Source organism: Nelumbo lutea, chromosome 2, assembly GCF_056320005.1.
Source record: "Nelumbo lutea isolate HS-2025 chromosome 2, American lotus-T2T, whole genome shotgun sequence".
Lineage (NCBI taxonomy): Eukaryota > Viridiplantae > Streptophyta > Magnoliopsida > Proteales > Nelumbonaceae > Nelumbo > Nelumbo lutea.
The window spans coordinates 93068571-93090916 of NC_142685.1; the positions used below are offsets into that span (position 1 = coordinate 93068571).

General features: G+C 38.3%; 1 protein-coding gene across 1 annotated transcript in view; it reads left to right on the top strand.

Moving 5' to 3' along the window:
- Positions 1-604: 604 nt before the first annotated feature.
- The window catches only part of LOC148871991 (UPF0481 protein At3g47200-like), a 36903-nt gene continuing 15161 nt past the window's right edge, over positions 605-22346 (top strand). Inside the window, exons 1-2 of the mRNA XM_088970076.1 lie at positions 605-839; positions 21125-21188. Coding sequence (XP_088826202.1) covers positions 605-839; positions 21125-21188 — 299 coding nt within the window. The remainder of the gene's footprint in view (positions 840-21124; positions 21189-22346) is intronic.

A 22346-nucleotide genomic window follows, 5' to 3' on the forward strand; every position in this document is an offset into this window, starting at 1 on the left:
TTTTAGATTTTTATGTTGTGTTTGGTATCATTTCTGCTTATATTAAACTGTCGGGATATATTAATACAAATATACCACTGCCACTCCTTCATAAGATGCCAAATTTGATGTCTTTATTATAAATGCAAACAACAATCCAATTTTATCTGATGTGATATAACTGCACTTTATCAAAAATTTGTATTGATAAACCCTAAATGTTCCGAATTGAAATACCAGTCGTACTAAACACAACCTTAGTCTAATAAAATCGAAGTATGTGTTACCAAAGAAAACGATTTTGGATTTATCATGTATGAAATGTTAGAAAATGAAAAAAAAAAAATATATATATATATATATATATATAAATGGAGAAAGATGTGTATTATTATTATTATTATTATTCGAAAGTTGACTTTGATTTATTGAACAGATCGGAATTAATTGTGTCCAAAGTGACCCTTAAGGAATTTTCGCATTTTCGCATCCAGCTTCATCCCACGAGCTTCATGCAACAGCCATCTCCCACGAGAAGCTTTCTTCATTAATGCCCCACGTTCAAGGTTTTAAGTTTTAATGAAATCCATGTGACATCCAATCAACCGTTGGAGAATGAAGACGTATGGATGCTTCCAGCATTTGCTACACTCATTGCTTGTGGTATCCAACCCACTCTCAGCCTCAAGTTCTCAACTCGTCATGGATGGAGAATCGAAAGCGGCAAATCCAATGGAGGAGTTGCTACCGAGATCCAGAAGTTCCAATATTTGGTAAGAAAGAATCTGCTCGGAAATGTTTTTGTCTGAAATCAGTAGTAGTCTGCTCTGCTGGTTGCCACGCGTTTGACGTCGACCCAGGTATTCTTCTGTTCAGGCGTTCTTCATCGTTAGAAGTCGTGATTAAGGTTTATGTGGCCTTCCAGTTGTGGTGATTGGGGATTCTCTTCATATTACAATGGCGGCCTATATTTGTAGCTGAAATGGCAGAATGTGCGAGACCTGCATGCTTGTCGATCGGTTTATAAAGGGCACCCACTATAATTACAATGAGCTCAGTAATTAGAGGAAAGATGTAAAGGAGACTCAGTTTGGGAGGCGTACAAATACAAATTTGTACGGTGCAAATGTAAGGTTTAAAATACCGTATTTATGGTTTGCACTCTTCCCAAACTGAGCCAGAGATCTTGATCGTGGAGACAGCCATCTTTATCCTAACAGCCCGTCTGGAATATAATGATGATCTATGGCAGAAGCTCTTATGGTATCTTTCATGTTTGGGCAAGAGCTTTACATCTTGATCGTGAAATAGAACCCCCTTCTCTTGGTGGTTCTCTTCACTATCGAGTTCCTCCATTTCACACGGAAGACTTGAAAAGTAACGAAATAACAAAGATAGGTTTAGGAGAGAGAAAGAAAGAGAATCATTGGTCTCTATGCGCATAAAACTTTTGTCATGTGTCAACATCCTAAATGCCATAAATTTGAAAATCCAAGATGAAATCTCAAACATACAAAAAACTCAGGTCTAAATTAAAAGGGCTTGGCCAAGCCCAACTCTATAAAACTCAATGAACTCAAGTGGGACCTATTAAAAGAGTCCCTAAACTCCCAATGTTATCCCCAAAGAAATCTAGATAAAAAGATAAGGCTAACTAAATCTTGTTCAAGAATGTAGAAGGTAATTGGTTGAATCCTAATAAGGCTAAGTAAATCCTTAACACTACGATAAGGAGAACACCTTACCATGTGGGCCCCACAAGTTGAAGGCAATTGGTTGAAGCCCTAACCGATATGCTTTTCACGAAAAATGTCGAGACCAACTAAGACTCTCTCAACCCACCTCTATAAAACGGTTCTCATTGATAGAGTGTAGACATGTGAATTTCAAATCCAAATAAATGGACTTAATTTACATGATAACCTCTAAATTAATATGGGCCTCCATGGGCCTAAGGCCCTAGTCTACATAAATATGACTTAGTGGCCCAAGGATCCAAGTGTATTAAGTCTAATATGGCCCACGTCCTATTGTAATGGGGTGGTCGCATTGGCAAGACCACTAACTCCTACATAATGGTGCATGTATGGGAGTTAACCTAGCCCAACACCCCACTCACATGGGATTCGCTAACTATGTAGGCTGAAGTGGCAGCCCTAGTCCTTGGCTATAAATAGCCTTGCCTAGGAAGAAAGAGCTCCTTTCTTTTTCACAATCACATTTCCAGAAGCTCTAAATCACCAACACTTGAGGATTGCAAACAACCACAAGCTCCTGCAAACTCCAACATCTTCAAGATCAAGAGAGAAGAAAGAAGGGAAAAGCTTCTAAGTTCTCTACAACACATTGGATTCAAACTCTCCAAAGAAGATCAAGCCACTACAAAAGGGCCCTTCTTAGAGAAACATCATTTACAATCGACCAAGCGTGAAGCCTGGAGTGAAGAAATCTAGATCAACTCTTCAGAAGCACCAAATTCAAGGAAATCTACATCAACACTTCAAGAAGTATGAGAAACACCGACGGTCCTCATCTTCTCCAAATTTGACTATTAATCAGAGGTTGCTCACATCATCGAGCAGAAATCAAAGAGAGTTCAAATCCCTTGTATTTTCCTTTATTACATATTTATTTTTGTAATTGGTCTCCATATTTTGTGTTAATCCAATACACGAAATTTGTGTTGACAATGTTCTAGTACACCCAGTGGGACGCTCTCTTCCTCTCATCTTTCAAGCGAGGTTCAAAGTATTGATACGATACACATATCGGTAGTATCGTATTGGTACTTAAAAACGCCCGAAACTCTTTTTTTTTTGTTTTTTTAAATTTTGGTTTCTTGGGAAGCTAAGAACATTTTTTTATTATTAAAAAAAGTTGGGGTTCCAAAACACCTAGAAACAGGTGTTTCGGAGCATATCTTTATAGATACGATACAATACACCCAATACAGGGCGTATTGTATCGATACTTTATACCATGCTTTCGAGTCGACAACTACAATAGTCATCCAATGGCTACAAAGAAGGCTGCAACTTCCTTCCACAAGTCCACTGGTGCTTTTGGTTCTTCCTACAACCGTCCTGTCACACGTGCCATGGAAAAATGGCTTCTAACACTTAAAATGACCAAGGCGTCTACTCTGCAAAAGCACAACCTCTTCAACCCTTTGCACTCTGATTTGAAAGGAAAGAAGCATTTTCTCCTAGATGACGACAAAAGCTTACTTTGGGTTGAGGACGGTGTCTTACTCCTCTCCATCATACAACTCCTACTCTGGGTTGTAGGAGTTGAGGATGGAGTCTTACTCCTCTCCTTGTAATGCTCTGGGTTGTAGGATAAAAATAGTTGTAGGAATAAATTAGAGCTCATAACCTAAGAGCATTACTGTGCCAATGATATGTCCTCATTCTTCTACTCCCTGTACAATAATACAATCGACCACTATAGTAATAGCTTTCTCTGCATCCTTCAACGATCTAACCTACAAGGAATGTTTGATATAATTAATTACTTAAGAAACAAGAGATTAACTTTTTCCAATTGCTAGCATGTATATGTGCATCATCAAATTGGGTTAAAGGGTGTTAATGTGAATGGAACATACTTGATGCAATTTCTTGACTCCGTGCTTGTGAGCTCACAAGCTTCGTGCTCATGGGTTTCATCGACCATTCCCATGTTTGTCTATCTGGATCTCTAGGTTATGAGATTGAGTAGCTAATTCTTCGAAGGTGGTAGGGTTGTTCCCTTTAAGGTTGTAGAGTAGTCCCCAATGCATCCCTTGGACGCATGTGTTTATGGAAAATGGTTGATTGATTTATTCCTTGCACTAAAGAGAAAGGTTTCTCCACCATTCAATGTAGTCAATAATGATTCCATCATTTCTTTGCCTTGTAGTGGAGAGTTCTGGAAGTCCAATCGTTCATTGTGTACAATAGAAGTGAGTGTGGAATTCCCTCTCAAGCTGGTCCCAACTATCAATGGAGTCTGACTAGAAGTCGATGAACCAATCAAACACTGTAGACTTGAGGGAGTGAACAAACTACTTCACCATTTGGTCGTTGTAGGTTCCCACATTGTTTCAAGTCTCCATGAAGTGGGCTATGTGTTACTTCGGGTTTCCCTTCCTGTCAAATTGCTGGAACTTAGGTGGTTGCTAACCGATTGACATGCGCATCTCATCAATGCAACGAGTGTATGGTTTGGCATACACTAGAGAGGTTTGTAGAACTCCTCCATACTGAGCCCTTATGGTGTCAGTGATCATGTATTGGAGTTGTTGCTCTATCAGAGAAGTGCCAGAGACTTTGGTGGTGTCTTGCATCATATTCTGCACAATGACACGACCATGTTCATCTTGTTGCTATTCCTACTACTCTTGGAGGTTGGAAGTCACTGAATGAGTTAATCCTAGAGGGTGTGAAGGTCATTGATTAGACTTTGATTGATGGTTTTGTATCTCTAGTTTGTTCATCAAGAAGGCAATCTGGAGGTCTTTCTCAGCATTGAAGTTTTTGAGGTTATCGATGGCTTTGACCATCTTCTAGTCGTTCTTCCATCTTTGTAGCTTCTATCATCATCACTAGCATTATGCCACTAGAAGAAGAGTAGGAGTTGTATGATAGAGAGGAGTAAGACTACGTCCTCAACCCAGAGTGCGAAGGGTTGTAGAAGTTGAGGACAGAGTCTTACTCCTCTCCATCATGATGTAAAATCACATCATCGAGCAAAAAGAAGCACAACCTCCTTAACCCTTCACACTCTGGGTTGAGGATAGAGTCTTACTCCTCTCCATTATACAAGTCCTACTCTACTTCTAGTGGCATTATACCAGTGATGATGATAGAAACTAAGACAATGGAAGAACGACTCTAGAAGATGGCCAAAGCCATTGACAATCTCAAAAACTCTAATGTTGAGAAAGACTTCCAGATTGCCTTCTTGATGAACAAATTGGAGATACAAAACCACCAAGTAGAGTCTAATAAAGGACCTTCACATCCTCTAGGATTCACTCCTCCAATGATTCCCAACCTCTAAGAGCAGTTGAAGCAGCAAAATAAGGAACATGATCGTGTCACTACGTAGAACATGATGCAAGACACCACCCCAAGTCTTTGTCGCTTATCTGATGGTGTAATAACTCCAATACATAATCATTGACACCATAAGGGTCCAATATGAAGGAGTTCCACAGGCCTCTCTAGTGTCTGCCAAACCATACACTTGTCGCATTGATGAAATGTGCATGTTGATCGACTATTAACCACCTAAGTTCCAGCAGTTTGACGGAAAAGGCAATCCTAAGCAGCACATAGCCCACTTCATCAAGACTTGCAACAATGCAGGAACCTACGACGACGAAATGGTGAAGTAGTTTGTTTTCTCCCTCAACTCTACATCGTTTGATTGGTACCTCAACCTCTAGCTAGACTCCATTGATAATTGGGACTATCTTGAGAGGGAATTCCTCATTCCCTTCTACTATACACGACGAATGGTTGAATTTCCAAAACTCTCCACTACAAGGAAAAGAAAGGATAAGTTCGTTATTGACTACATTGAGTGGTGGAGAAATCTTGCCCTTCAATGCAAGAAACAAATCAGTCAACCCTTTGCCATAGACACATGCGTCCAAGGGATGCACTAGGGGCTACTCTACAGCCTCAAAAGGAACATGCCTACCACCTTCAAAGAATTAACTACTTGAGCTCCTAACATAGAGATCCAGATAGCCAAGCATGAAAGTCCCCAATTAAGTGATCCTCCTAGGAAAAATGAGGTAGGAAGGAAGTCAAGAAGGACCTTAAGACCTCTCCTCTTCCAAAGGAAAGAAAGTCATAAATACTACCACTACCCTAGTTAAGATCTCCGACAAGAAGAAGAAGATGGAGATTAAAGTGAAATCTTTTGTAAACCAAGGCCAAGAAAAGTCTAGGCCTACTTTGAAGGCACTAGAAGAGAATGAGTACCCAATCCCTGACTCTGACGTTCTAGAAATGCCTAGCCAGCTACTCCAATCAAAGTTGATTGAGCTTCCATCGCCCAAGTGATTTGAAGAGCAAGTATTGCTAGTACCATTGGATGATAAGTCATCCAACTAAAAAGTGTTTTGTCTTGAAGGACAAAATACTTCATCCTATAGAACAAGGAAAGATCGAATTACGTCTTGGTGACAATTTCGCTACTACAAACATCACCATGGTGACTTTTGGTTCTTTTGACCCAGTACCATTACAACCCTCCACGGGTTCTTCCTCCTCTGTTCAAGCTACAATGAGCATCCAAACCTTAAGGAACTTTACACCCACAAAAGGGAATTCGACACCACAACACAACTTAGTGAATTCTCCTCAATTGCAACCCTTCACAAGTTCTTCCTCCTTTGTTCAAGCTACAATGAGCATCCAAACCTCAAGGAACTCTGCACCCACAAAAGGGAATTCGACACTACAACACAACTCAATGAATTCTCCTCAAATTATGGAGACTAAGGTGGCGTTTGATTGCACGTTTTAGAGGTCTGAATTTGAAAATGCTACTTTTTAGACCTCACCTTTTGTTTGGTTGTACCTCTTAACCTGGGTCTAAAATTGATTTTCAGATCTGAAAATCATAGACCTTGAGCCAGCTCTTAACATGCTCAAACACATTTCAGAGCCAGCCCAATGTCCAAAATATCCTTGCAATTTTTCGTAATGACCCGAGTAACCCCTGATACCCCTAAACCCAAAAAGCCTAAACATACAAACTCTAGTTCTCTCTAGCTCTCTCTCTCCCTCTCTCTCTCAATCTCTCTCTCTCTGCCCTGTCTTCCTATCACTACCATTGCAAGTTGCAGCAGTGACTCTCTTTCTCCCCCTATCTTCTCTTTCTCTCTCTCTCTCTCTCTCTTTCTCTCTTTCTCTCTTTCTCTCTCTCACTCTCACTCTCTTTGCCTTGTATTTCTGTCACCGCTGTTGCAAGTTGCAACAGTGGTTCTCTCTCCCCCTATCTTCTCTCGCTCTTGCTCTCTTTCTCTCTCCTTGTCTTCTCTCTCTCTCTCTCTCCCTCCCTCTCTCATTGCATGTTGCCGATTGCTCCTTCTCACTCTATAAAACTCCCCCTACCCTCTTGCTTCTTCTGCCACCTATCCCACCTTCGACGTGAAGTAGAGGACCGGCATAGCATCGCCACTGATTTTGCCAGATAATTTGGGCTTCAGTGAAGCTCAGAAGCAAGCTACCCCCTTCTCAATGGAGTTCAATCAAGCCATTCCCTTCTCTAGTTTGGACAGAGCACCAGTTCATCTTTTGTGAAGACAAATGGCTTTGTTAGTAGGATCGAGTGGGCATCATCGATGGGCTCGCATGGCTTCTGCTGAGAGGACTTTTGTAGTGTCCATCATCTTATGTTTTCTTCTCTCTCTACCCTGTCTTCTCACCACCGCAGCTATCTTTCCCTTGTCAGTTCTCGCTCTCTCTCTCTCTCCCTCCCCTGTCTTCCTAGCACCACCACCGTTGTGTGGTTCGATGAATAATAAAAATTATATTTTTATTAATTCTTAATTATAAATTATTTTTATGAATTATTATTTCTTTAATATTTTTATTAAAAATTAATTATTTTTTATTAAATTTATTGGTGTTATTTACTAAATATTAATTATAAATTATTTTTATTAATTATTAATTATTAATTGTTTTAATATTTTTATTAAACATTAATTATTTTTTATTAAATTATTTGTATTATTTATTAATTAATAATTATTTTTATTAACAAGTAATTTTTAATTATTTCATTAATTTTTAAAAATTATTTTAATTTATATTTGTGTAAATTTTTAATTATTTTAATATTTTTGTGGCCATTATTTTTTTAATTTTAATCATTTCATTTATTAATTAGTAATTATTAATTATTAATTTTTTATTTATATTGTTTCAATATTATTATGAGGTTAAAAATTATTTTTTATAATGCAAATTGAATTCAACATTTCCAAATAGTATGTTTTAGGGGTAAAATAGTAAAATTAGTAAATTTCAGATGGTAAGGGATGAATCAACACAAACAAACTTATGGATTCAGATCCTTTAAAAAGTAGAAAAGTATCTATGCCTCTTTTGAGATTTTAGACACTTTTAATATCCTTTTAAATTTTCAGATCTGAATTTTCAGATTTATCAAATGCCACCTAAGGGCAAGGTAGTTGGACCCCCAACAATGACTTTTCCTATAGTATCCCTCCCAAAGGGGACAATTCCTATCCAATTCATTGTTGATTAAGAGGTGACGATGGTTTATGCCTATCCTAACATGCCGAGGTTGGAAATCCCAACATCCCAGCTCTTTATGAGTTGATGACTGATGACTTGGACTATTGGAAAGAATTGTCTATTTTAGAAGATGAGATAAAAGATGGGTAGTCCACCTTCACTAGAAAGAATCCCAAGGAGAAGGTACGACACTAGTCTAAAGGGGTCATTTCAAATAGGGGCAAGACTATTTCCATCTATTCTAGTAATTTAGAAACATCTCCTCAAGACAAGATTAGATGGACTGTTGTCTCTCGGCGTAAGAATAAGGCTCCTCATCCTGTTGTCCCTGCGTTAAACAGACCAAAGTAGACTAGTAGGCGATGATACACAACACCTCTAAGAAAAAAAAAAGTGCCAAAGAAGAAAGCACCTTGGATACCGCCAGCTAGTGAGGAGTAAATGCTTTAACAATATCATCCAACTCCAATAATCCTTTGGGAGTTCATGCCTAGAGAAATTTTCCCAAAGGAGTGTGTAGCAGTATACATGGTGATAGTTAACGAAGAGTTGGGGTCACTGTCAATAGAAGAAGATTAATCCGATGAGGAAGAAGACATGACAAGGCTTCTTCAAGAGCACCCCATGTGTGATGAAGAAGTAACAAAACAACTAAAGGAAGTGTCATCCCACTTGAGCCTTACCCAAGCACTTTAACTACCACAGAAGGTTTGCTTTGCAATGGTGATGACCTTGATTATCCCCAACAAGTACCAAAAGAGGACGATTGTGCAGATTGCATGGCAACAGTTACCTTTACAGATGTGGATTTACAGCTTGGATCATGTCCACACAACATATCCTTCTATGTTCCTGTATATGTTCGTGAACAGAAGATGCCACACATCCTCATTGATTGTGGATCTACCGTCAACATCCTATCAATCTCTACTATGAAACAACTTAGGATTGACAAGGATGAATTGTTAAAGAGCAAGTTGACAATCCAAGGCTTCAATCAAAAGGGATAACATGTTGTGTGCATGGTGCGTATCAAGAGAGAAATGGAGGACTTGACATCTTCGACTTCCAATATCAAGGAGTGACATTGAAGTTCTCGAGAAGGATCTTATGCTTCCAACAAGTAAAGTAGGGCAACAACAAGAAGGGTGGTTTGACCCCAATGCTAAGAAGCTCATCAACAAGGTAGGGTACAGAAAAGGTGAAAATTGTTGGTTAGGGGACCTTGAGCCAGTCCTTACATGTGGACAAGCCTATAGCCTAACAAAGACATAAAGAGCTTTACAAATAGAGGCTTCTACATCCCTTAGCAAAATGTTGGCTTAGGGTACCATCAAAATCCACCAACTCGAATTTCACAGAGAAAGTCGTCATCCAACCATGTTTCTGTAGAAGTGATGGACAAGAAGGAAAAGAGGCATAGACAATGGAGTTTAGTCTTCGACTAACTAGGAGAACCGAGAGAAAGACAATCCATGATCGATAAGCTTGGAGGACAAGATGCTACTCCAGCGTCATCTGCTTAACCACAAAGGACTTCAGTACTCTCCTACATAGGGCCCAAGGATGCCAATATGAAGAAAAATGGTCGAGAACAAAGTCAAAGCCTACAATGCACCATTGCTATAAAGGAAAAGTCAAAACTTCGGAGTGTTGTTCCTTCTCAGATGAAGAGGATGGCGAAGTTGAAAGCTTCCTCTAATGAGACCTTGACAGTTAGATAACAGACTACTATCATCACATCTTCATTTTCTTCTCAATCAAAGTTCAACCATCAACCAAGACAAGGCATGAAAGAACAAAGTGAAGGGGTAACTGAGGATGAAGACATTGTCTTAGTTAATCACATCACCATTGAGGAGGAGGATGAAGATCTGTCAAACACTTCTTCAGATGAAGAACTTAACCTTGCCCCACCTACCTTTGAAGGAGGCCAAGCAATAGTGGATGACTTGAAGGAGTTGAACCTTGGCACTAAAGAGGAACCTAGACTAATCTAAATCAGTGCACTCCTTAGTTTGGAAGAAGAAGCCAAATACTTCAAACTACTTCAAGAGCACAAGGATATTTTTGCTTGGACATACAAGGAAATGCCTAGGTTAGACCCAAAGGCTGCTATCCACCACCACTCTATAAGGCATGGGGTTTGACCAATCAAGCAAGCACAACGTCAATTCCAACCCAAGTTGATTCCACAAATTGAAGCTGGTTTTATACAAGAGGTGAAGTACCCAACTTAGATTGCAAACATTGTCCCTGTGAAGAAGAAGAATGGCCAAATTTGAGCCTGTGTTGATTTCTGAGACCTAAATCAAGCATGCCCGAAATACGTTCCATTTGAGTGGGATGAGGCCTGAAAAAATGCCTTAGAGAGCATACAGTAATACCTCCTCAAACCCCCAATACTTGTTGCACCAATTCCTAGGAAACCACTCATCCTATACATCACAGTATAAGAACAATCATTGGGAGTTTTGTTGGTACAAGTCAATGAGGATAGGAAAGAGAATGCACTTTACTATCTAAGTCGAATACTAATAGGAGCAGAGTTAAACTACTCACTTGTAGAGAAGACTTGTCTTGCTCTAATCTTTGCAATAAAGAAGTTATGACGTTACATGTTGGCACATACTGTCCACCTTATCTCAAGGGTAAACCCCCTCAAATACATCATCACACGACTTGAAATTTTAGGGAGACTAGCTAAATGGGCTCTCCTCTTGTCAGAATTTGAAATCACTATGTCCCACAAAAGGCTGCGAAAGGATAGGCACTAGCTGACTTCCTTGTAGTTGCAGATCACCTTATTCCAACAGATTGGGAACTCTCTAAAGACCTTCTTGATTAAGAGGTTTTCTACAAAGACACCTTACATTCATGGATGACATTTTTTGATGGAGCAACACACAAAGACGGTGTAGGTGCCGATGTTGTTTTTGTCTCGCCACAAAGAGAAGTCCTCACGTACTCATTTGCCTTAACTAAGCTTTGCTCCAACAACATGGCAGAGTACCAAGCTTTAATCATTAGCTTAGAAATGGCCCTTGACTTGGAAATCTACCACCTCATGGTATTTGGGGATTCAAAATTGCAAATCAACCAATTGAAGATAAAGTATTAGGTGTACAAGGATGACCTAGTTCCCTACTACCATCATGCAATCCAATTACTGAAGGAATTCGAGCATGTTACCATTGAACATGTACCCAAAAGCGAAAACAAGCAAGGAGATGCCCTTGTTAAACTAGCGGCATTCTTAGCACTCACGGGTGATGAAGCAACAACAATACCCATTTGAGCAAAATTGATTCTACCCCCTAGAACAAGAAAATAATGTGGTTTCTATATTTACTATGGAGGTTGAGGACTAGAGACGACCCTTCATTAACTACTTGTAGCATGGGAAATTGCCTAAAAATCCCAAGCGTAGAGCTAAGATACAACATTGAACACCTCATCTCTTGTACTATAATGACAACCTCTATAAAAACTCTTTTAATGATGTCTTCATAAGGTGTATCCACGGAGACGAAATCCAAAGCACACTCGACGAAGCACACTCTGGAGTTTGTGGTGCTCATCAATAATCACCTTAAGCGGATGGGCTTTTATTGGCCAACAATGGTACAAGACTCAATTGGATATGCCAAAAGATATCAGACATGTCAATTTCATGGGAATTTTATTCACTAACCTCTTGAACCTTTACATCTTACATTTCCGTCATGGCCATTTGACACATGGGTACTTAACGTGGTTGGTCCTTAAGTTTTCTCGCCAACACCTCTTCATCGTAGAAGCTACATGTTACTTTTCCAAATGGGCTGAAGTTGTTCCTCTTTGAGAAGTAAAGAAAGAAGATGTCAACTTCCTATGAACTCACATTATCTACCTCTACGACATTCCATGTTATATAATCACAGATAATAGGAAGCCATTCTCAATGGCATCAATGACACAATTTTGTGACAAGTTTGGCATTAAGTAGAGGTTTTTGACCATGTACAATGTAGTGGCCAATGGACATGCAGAGGTTTTTAACAAAACCCTTTATAAATTATTTGATAAGATTGTGTCCAAGTCCAAGAGAGATTGGCATGAATGATTGGATGAGGCCTAATGGGTGTAACAGACACCTTACCACACCACTACAAATGCAACTCTTTTGCTTTACTATATGGTGCAGAAGTTATATTCTCCCTAGAGAGACAAATAAACTCCCTAAGGATGGATATCCAAGAGAGGATTACAGAAGATGAGAATGCAAAGCTATGACTAGCTGAGCTTGAAGTGCTAGATGAGAAAAAGTTAGGAGCTCAACAAAGAATAGAGTGCTACCAAGCTCGTTAGCCTCGTGCATTCAACAAGAAGGTTCATCTTTGCTTCTTTAAGGAAGGAGATCTTGTCCTTGTTGTTCGATGACCTATCATTCTCTCATACCATTCAAGGAGAAAATTTGACCCTAAATGGGATGTGAGTCATGTGGTGGAAGAAGTCTATATAATGGAGCTTATCTCCTTGTCACACCTGAGGGTCTACATCTTGGGCCAATTAATGGAAAGTACCTTAAGAGGTACTATCCCTAGTCTTTTGTATTGTAAAGCTCCTGGCCTGCATGATCTTAAACTGTGAAAGACAAAACAAAAGAAAAATCTTTTACATTGTAAAACTCCTAGCTCGTATCAGCCTAAAATATGAATGGCAAAAAAAGGCATTTTTGCAAAACAAAAAAAAAGTCTTTTGCATGACAAGAAAGAGTATTTTACAATGCAACGCTCTTGGCCAACATGCGCCTAAATTGTGTACGACAAAACAAAAATAAAGTCATTTGCATTGTAATGCTTCTAGCCCGCATGAGCCTAAATTGTGTACGACAAAACAAAAATAAAGTCATTTGCATTGTAATGCTTCTAGCCCGCATGAGCCTAAACTGTGAATGACAAAACAAAAAAAAAAGCCATTTGCATTGTAACGCTCCTAGCCCACATGAGCCTAAACTGTGAATGGAAAACAAATGTCAAACATGAGAATTTCTCTCTTAGAAGAAAAAGAATGAAATATTAAGCCCATTTCCTACATTGTTTGACTATAATTTAGAAGTTGCTTCATTTACAAGAGAAAGACAACTTCTTGGAGATTTACATAATTAAATCTACTTTTACAAAGAGCAATGAATGCTTCTACAAGATGTGTTCTCACTTGTCATTGACTTGCATTACTTGTTTGTTGGCTGCCTTCAGTTGTTTCAACTCGCCATGTTGAGCTTTTCCACTACAAGTGCTTCACTATCTTCCTATTGCTTTTTACTAGAGTATTGTCTTTGGAGGTTAAGGAAATGTGTAATTACACCTGTTTTTATTATTGCTAATCTATCCATTGTTGTTCCTCCTTAACTGTACAAGACATTGCATCAATGCAGGGTTTCTTGTCAATGGAAGTTATGCCAATTGTAATTTGAATCCTTTGGTTGTTGGAAAAGGACCTATTTAACATGTGCATTACTTCAATAATTAGATCTACCAATTTCTGCTTACTTCTGTTTCTTAGAGCATGTTTAGCTCTATCTCTATAAGCAAGGTACTCTTCTCCACATGGTGATGAGGAACCAACCTCTTAGACAAATGACAACATGTCAAGATGGTAAACCTCTTCAAGAGCCTATATCACCATGGGAAGTTTGGTCATAGACATTCGTTCATGTGGGTAGAGATCTTTACAGCAAGCTCCCATAGAAAGGGTATGAAGAATTTTCTCCCTCCCATGTTAAAGAAATGAGCTCACCACATATGATCTCATAGAAGTCAAACAAACTCTCTAGAAGCAAAAAAGGACTCTAGCACTATGTGAACCATGACAACTCCTCTATATTGGAGAGGAAGAGATGAACCTAGAGAAATTAGAAAATTGACACTACAAGATTAATGAAGGATTGTTCCTCAACATGACACATGGCCAAGAATCACATCAGCAAGGAGAGAAATCATCATTATTGTCTTCCAACACTTCTTTTCTGCTTTCATAAGGTTCAAAGAGTTATCCTACTCAACCTTTTGTTGACAATAGAGATTTATCAAAAGTTCATCAGCTACAAGCATAAGTATGTTAAACATTCTGCAAGGAAGTAAAGAAATCATTCCTTCAAAGTTGGTTCTTCAGATTTGTTAACCTTCCTCCTTGAGGCAATTCCTTCTTTGGAAGAGGAGGTATAGAAGATGACCGCGAAGACTCAATGACTAAATGAACTAGAAGAAGATGTCATTTGCATAATCAAAAGAGAAGTGTTAGTACAATAAAAAATAAAAGTACCTTACCTCGGAGAGAAGAAAGCTTCTTGCATCAAGTCCTCTAAGGAAGAAATTTAACTCTATGCAACACCTCCTTACACACTGATTTTTTTGTTTTTGGTGACAAACAGTGGCATTCCAAGGTATTTGTCCCTCTCCTTTATCCGACCCCCCTTCAACGTTCTACAAATAATTTGACAATGTTCGGAAGGATAATTTTTACTAAAATATATACCCAATTTTCCAAAATTCACTTCCTGCAATGAACATTGACCAGATTCTTTTAAAATGCTCACTAAAGCCCCAACCTCTCTCAAAGAAGCCCATCCAAACAATAAGAGGTCATGAGCAAATAACAAATGACACACCATAGGACATCCCCTACTGACCCTCACTCCATGCAAAGCACCGTTTTCAATCTCCCATTGGATCAATAAGGATAAAATATTCATCCCGAAGATGAATAAATAGGGAGACAATGGATCCCCTTGTTGTAGACCACGACTAAGATAAAATCTTTTACTCTTCCCCATTCACTAAAACTGCAAATTGTGTGGTGCACAAACAGATTTTTATCAAACGCATCCACTCTTCACTAAATCCCATCAACGCCATGACCCCCAAGATATAACCCCATTCCATTCTATCATAAGCTTTGGCCATGTCCACCTTCAACGCAAACACCCATGTCGACCTTTTTTCCTCTTCAAGTAATGCATCACCTCATATCCTATGATGACATTATCAGTAATTTGGCGCCCCGGTACAAAAGCAGCTCTCCATGGGGATATTATTTTATCAATTACTACTTGTAATCTATTGGACAACAGTTTTGAGGATATTTTGTAAAGGCTAATAAGTCGATTACTTATTAGTAAGATTTAATTCAGGTTCTAACTCATCTCCCAAAAACATGGATTGAATAAAATCAACATCAGAACCAATTATATTCCATGAATTTTGAGAAAAAAAAATAGCAGACAAACCATCAAGACCCGGTGCCTTCAACGAACCAAGTTGGAAAACAACTGCACGTACGTATCTCCTCCAGTGTAGAAACAGCAGTGAGAACATCATTATCTGTGGAACTAATTAAAGGTTGCACTAGCTCTTATAGTGTGGGAGACAACACGGATTAGAAGATGATCAACAAAATGCTTCATAAATTAATTGTTCATCTCAGCACCCTCCTCCGTCCACCCCCCAACTGCTTTACGCAGTCTCTTAATTAATAAATAGGGGTAATAGCATATAACTGCAATTTTTGTGGTTTAATATCAATAAAAGTAATATATTTAAAAAAAAAATAAAAAATGGGTTAACTTTTTAAAAATAATGTCAATGAAGGGCAAAAATATTGTTTATCATCTTCTTCTTGCCATTTGTTCATCAAAGCCGTTGTCTGCCGCTGCCCGCCGCCATCCGCCACCATCATCCACTGTGACCTGCCGCTGCCTCTGCCTCTGCCCACCTCCCCTCCAGCAACGTTGCCAGAGGTGGCAGCGGTGGCACTGGTGGTCATTCCTCTGCCTGCTGCCACCACCACCTCTATCATCACCCATCTCCGGAAATGTTGTCGGAGGTGGCGGCTTTGAACATTGAAATCACCAGCGTCGCCGCCGCCACCTCTGCCTTCGGCCACCTCTGACAACACGTTGCCAAAGGCGGAGGTGGAGGCGGAGGCGGATGGCAACGGACGGCGGTGGCGGGTGGTGGTGGATGGCGGTTGGCGGCGGTGGATGGAAGCTCTGATGAACAAATGGCAAGAAGAAGATGATGAACAGTGTTTTTGCCCTTTATTGATATTATTTTTAAAAAGTTAACCCATTTTTGATTTTTTTTAAATATATTAATTTTGTTGATATTAAACCCCAAAAGTTGCCCTTATATACTATTACCCCAAATAAATGACCTCTTTCTATTCACACGTGTATTTAAGGGGGCGCTCTTTTTTTGAATTTTGAGAAGGGGGAAATTGGTCAATGGGATTTTGGTTCCCATTGACCAAGAATCCCATGTTCATTCTTTAGATTTATGTGGGCACCAGGGAATGTTTATTTTCTTGGGTATCACTTATATCCGGGTAAGTGATACCCATCTCCTAGGTGGATAAGTAATTTTCCCACATAGGGGAAAATTTTTAACACTTGAATGGGACAAAAATGCCCCTTTTAATAATAGATTTTTATAACTAAAATGGTCATTACCTTATTTACCTAAGAAATAAAAGAACATGGGTAAATGCACTTACCTGGGTAAATGTTTGCTAGGAAAAACTTACTCAGGTAATTGCATTTACCCGGATAAGTAACTTACCAAAAAATGAATAGAACCTAAGTGAAAGTACTCTGTGTTCCTATCGAAACCGGATCTTCTCCTCACAAAGGGTGCCTCACACTAACCTCATAGGTACATCCCACCATGTATTGGGAACATCTTCTGTACTTATGTGTTATTATTTACGAAAAATGTTTCCAATGCACGGTGAGATGTGCCTGTGAGGTTGTTGTGAGGCGCCCTGTGTGAGTAGCAGATCCCAATTCGTTCCTATCACCCTCCTGCAACCACAGTTCACGAGATCTTTTCTTCCAAAACACTTCTTCTCATTCCAGTAATTCTTCCAACTATTTAACCATCTCCTTCTCTTTCTTCAAATTTTCAATCATAGGTGGTTGACCCTGTAAATCTACCACCTTTTTCCTCATCCCTTCAATTTGGTGAAAGATATTACCAAACATCCTCCTATCCCACTTAATTAATACAACTCTCACTCTTTAATTTATAACACACTGATCTAGCACCTGTCTCACCAACTTCCCTATGAACCTCTTGAAGGGATGAGAGATCCATCATATGGATGGCTGAACCCTACAAGTAGGTTGGGCGAAATTTAAAAAATTTCTCTCTCTCCCATATGGGAATCACATTCCCTGTTTTAGAAAACTGTATTTTCAATGATCAATCTTGAACCTAAACTGGACCAGATCTGAAACCAAAAGGTAGGAGAGGGATATACCTGATATGGAGAAACAATAACTCCCAACAAAGATGTTCACTTCCAAGGAAAATGCCAAAGACTGCTCCCACTGAAGATGACACAGTGTAGGGTGGAGCAGAATCAACAGGTGGTTCTTCCGCAACAACCGAACTCTTCAGCAAGAATTCAATGGAGGGTGAGTGAGCATGACTTCAAATCAGTTTTTCACCAAAAACTGATATCAAGAATGCTTCTTGATCGCTCCTACAAGTGGAGAATAAATTAGCAATGGCAGCAACAGGAGGAGAAGGCAAGAGCAGAATATGGCGTCAGTCTCACTAGGGTTGTCTTCTCTCTTGTATCTGCAATCAGAATTGAGTGCCGAAGGGTTTGCCCTCCTCCTCTATTTATAGCCTTAAAGATAGGTTCTTTTAATTCCATTAGGAGTTTCCAAATCCAAATCTTATATTTGGATCTGGACTCTCTTTAAGAGATAAGAATAACCCCTCATCTTATCTGCAGATAAAGATCAACCCTCCTAATCTTATTAGGAGTTTCTTGATCCAAATCTCTATTTGGATCTTGATTCTTTGACTAGATAGGGATAATCCCTTATCCTATCTACTGATCTAAATCCCAGAACCGCCCCTCTTTAATTAATAAAATTAAACCAGTTCGAATTGGGCTTTAGGCCCATTAAGTCCATGTGCTCATTCAGCCTCCAAACTATTTTCTAGTTGGGTATCCTTGTATGGCATGGGACCCAAACATTGATCTACACATCAACCACATGGGTTCAGCCCTGCCTCTATTACAAGGCCTACCAAATTCAATATAAAAGACAATGAACCCCTGAGCCCATCACCATGGGCTCTTAATGGGCCCAACACTTACACTAAGTGGTCATTGGGTCAAGTCACCTTATAAAAACCCAAGGACCTCTCCCTTAACCTCTCAGCCCATAATGATTTTACACTTAACCTCTCAGCCCATAATGATCAAACACTGGCCGACAAGAGAGGACCTCTCCCTTGATTGTAAGGAACAGTGCTACACTCTCTACTTACATGGATATCGGAAATTAAAACATTTTGCAAACATTTTGAAATCATAAATATATATATATATATATATATATATATATATATATATATATATGTATATCTCTATATAAATATATTTTGTAAAACAAATTTCAACAACTGAAATCAACTGCCGGCAATTTTGGTTTCCATTAGAGAGAGTGCATCCCCGATCATTCACTTCGTCCGACAAAGCGGCTGATCCTGTCACTATGATCACCCACTCAGATGAATTCTCGGATTGTCCCAACATACTCAGGTTTTAACCCCCTCTAAGAATCTCACTAATTATCATATCAAAGACAGCCCAATCCGACACCTAGTGCAGTATCATAATCGAGTCTAGAGATCAGGTGTAACATTCCAGTTTTGCCCATCAATTACCAAGGTCCAAGGCAATGCTAGAATTCTCGTCCAAGTCAGGGTTTCAAGAAAACCCACACTGCATGTACCTCAGGTCTCACCCTGGCAGCTAAGACAAGCCACCCCAACCAACTTGGCGGCACATCAGTCTCAGTCTTGGCAGGATAAATCTCCCAGATCTATTCAATGGCTCTAAAGATTCTAAACTAACACGAGTCTCATATGTGTCCAATATAAGGGTATTACACAGAAACACACCACAAAAACACGAATCAAATATGTACTTTATTCATTTACAATAAATGTCATAATGTACATCATTCTGATTGGAGCTAAGGGCATACACTGTCTAACACCTCTTTCTTCCAACTAGAATCCACCACTTGAGGGAAGCCCTTGTGTCTAGGGGTGTTAATTGGACTGGATTTGGTCCAATCCGGTCCAGTCCAATGTGAGTCCATTACAAGTGGACCTAGTCCAATCCAGTCCGATGAATATTTTGGACCATTTTGGACCGGTCCAAAGACTGTCCAATCTGTTCAAATTTATATTAATTTAGATTGGCTTCAACTCAAACCTGGTCCATTGACACCTATTTTTTTATTTTCCATCAATGGACCAGATATTAGCTCAATCCAATAAAAATTCATTATAGACAGACTAGGTCCAATCCAATATGTCATATTAGTCCGTCCAATCTGTCTAAATTCAATATGTCTTATTGGTCCGTCCAATTCGTCCAAATGAATTTTAATTTGGATGGAGTCCAACCCAAAACTGGTCCATTGACACCCCTACTTGTGTCTTGTCCACAATGCTTCAAATTTAAACCCCTTCCGACGCTTAACCTTCTCACCCCATAGATTGAAAAGGAGGAGACAGTGATATGATGAAATTGCAGTTAGGTGATCTGTTGAATCGAATTATATCCTATGCAATCCGATTTATTTGCGGCTAATCTATAGAAGGTTTAATACATCTTCTATAATTAACCTAAGAATAACGATTTGGGTGAAATCTAATGTTGCTGGATGATGGATGAGGTAATTTGATTATTGATATTTCATTTCTACAATTGCTAATTTATATTTTAGGGTTTTATTGGAATAACTTGCCCCTCAAGGTTGTGTGACGCAATTGCATTGGTTTCAGCCTTTCAGGCTTTCAAGTTTTATGTTTGAGCCTTTATTTGTAAAGTGGTGGGCTTGGACTGCTTGGTTTGCTAGGCGTATTCGCTTTCTTGTTTTGCAATTACTTTATTCTTTGAGCTGCTTCTTTCTTACTCTTTTCTTTTTTTTTTTATGACAAAAAACAGAACCAAAATAATTTGTACACATAGCAAATGTGTCAAAATTTTTTAATATAATTCTCTCAGTGACAAAAGCCAAACCAAATCAAACTAAATTTGGTTCTATTCGATTTGGATTGATTCGGTTGGGGAATATGATCAAATAAATGTAGAAAATAGCAGTTTTAGCAGTTTTAATCATAAGAAATTAGAAACAGAAAATGTCATTTTTATCCCTAGTAAAACATGGACAACCACTTTATTTTTCTTTAATTGGTCAATTTTGTTTTCTATACAAAAAAAGTGGTAACGGTACTTTTGGAATAAACAACCATGAATCCATAGGCTTAAACATTTTTCACTCAGTCTAGGGGTACTTTTGAAATAAACAAATATGAGCCTACCCATGAACATTTTCCACTTAGTTTAGGTGATCATGTTATTATTTTCAGATGGCATAGCAAATATTTCTTAATGAAAGGTCGATTAATAATTAATAGATTGCAAACTATAAGAGGTGTTTTAGTAAAATGCAAAGTATATATAGAATATGTTTAAGTAAATCTCAGAAACTATAGGAAGTATTTTACTAAATGACCCTAAATAAATTATATAAGCTAACAGCTGCCTTGGTGTCATTAAGTCGATCCTTGTCTCTTTCCCTACTTTCACTCAATTCAAATTCTACATATTACTTTACTCCACTTAGAACCATTCAATGTGTTTCACGATCATTTTCAAAAAAATAAAAAATGTGTTTCACGATCATCACTTTGTAATATTCCCCCCAATTTCATCTAACTTAAAGCTTTTTCAGTTTTACTTTCCATTCTCTATAAAACCCTGCTTCCATTGGATATATCTTGAAAATACAAACACTTACTCAGAGAGAGAAAGAGCAGATTTCTTGGCATTAGACTTAAGACAACTTCAAAGAATACATCATAATTTGTGAGTTGTTTTCAATTCTCTTTCTCTCCACTCTCGTTTTAGTTTCTTTTATTAATTATCATTATTATTATTATTTTATTATTATTAGAATAGTTTCTGTATCGCTCTCTTTAATTCTCTCTCCCACTCTTGTGTTTTCATTTTTCTCATTTTGCTTTTTATGCCTATTATACTTCAGACAATCCAGTATTTTTTTTGTTCTCTATGCAAGTTAGTTTCCTTATTTTTGCCATGTTCAGGGATATTGTGGCTATTCAAATTGTCCATCCGAGAGTAGTCCTTATTATATACGTATCAACTATAGTGGAGCCTCTTTAGGTCCTCTCTAACATCAAAATTTCTGGGTGATTAAGTCTTTTTTTTTTTTTTCTGTAAACCAAGGTGGTTAGCCCTCTCCCTATTCATATTGTTATCATGCTTCTGTGGGATGAATTCGCTAGTGGGGATTTATTATTTAACATTTTTTACTTAGAATATTTTTTGGTAGTAAAAAAAAATTGGCGGTAAGCCATTACAAGAGTCAACTGGGCAACGTATCAATCTAGAGGTTGGCCAATCTGATCTACTGTTTTAGTCATCATCTCATATGCATGGATGTAATGGATGAGAATTATTGATCTGATTTGGAAACTTTTTTATTAGTCATTATTATTGCTTCTGTTTCCACTACTTCTATTAAACTACATTTTTCTCTGGTCAAGAGTTAGACGGCCCATTCTGACTAAAAAATTTAAAAAAATAAAAAACAGTCAAAACTGTTGAATGATTCAAATGACTTGAACGATTTGACTGTCTGAATCAGTGATTTGCTGACTAAATCAACAGTTTTTGGTAAAATAACAGTTATGGAATAAAATGAAACCAATCATCACACTAATTCCTAGTTTTTCTGGTCTGACTATTCGGTCTGGTCCGATTTTAAAAACCATACTATATATGCATGCATCAAAATAAGCTGTCTTTCAGTTTAGACAGAAGCAAGGCTTGTAGACAAATATAGGATTTGCATGATTTTTATTTATTTTATAATTTATAATTTCTACAAATCTTTGTATAATATTTCCGACATTTTCAACCTCTGTTATATTCGGAAGACTGATCACATTTCCTCCAATACCCGACATTTCTTTTTTTTTTTTTGAAATTTTTTCTTTTTAA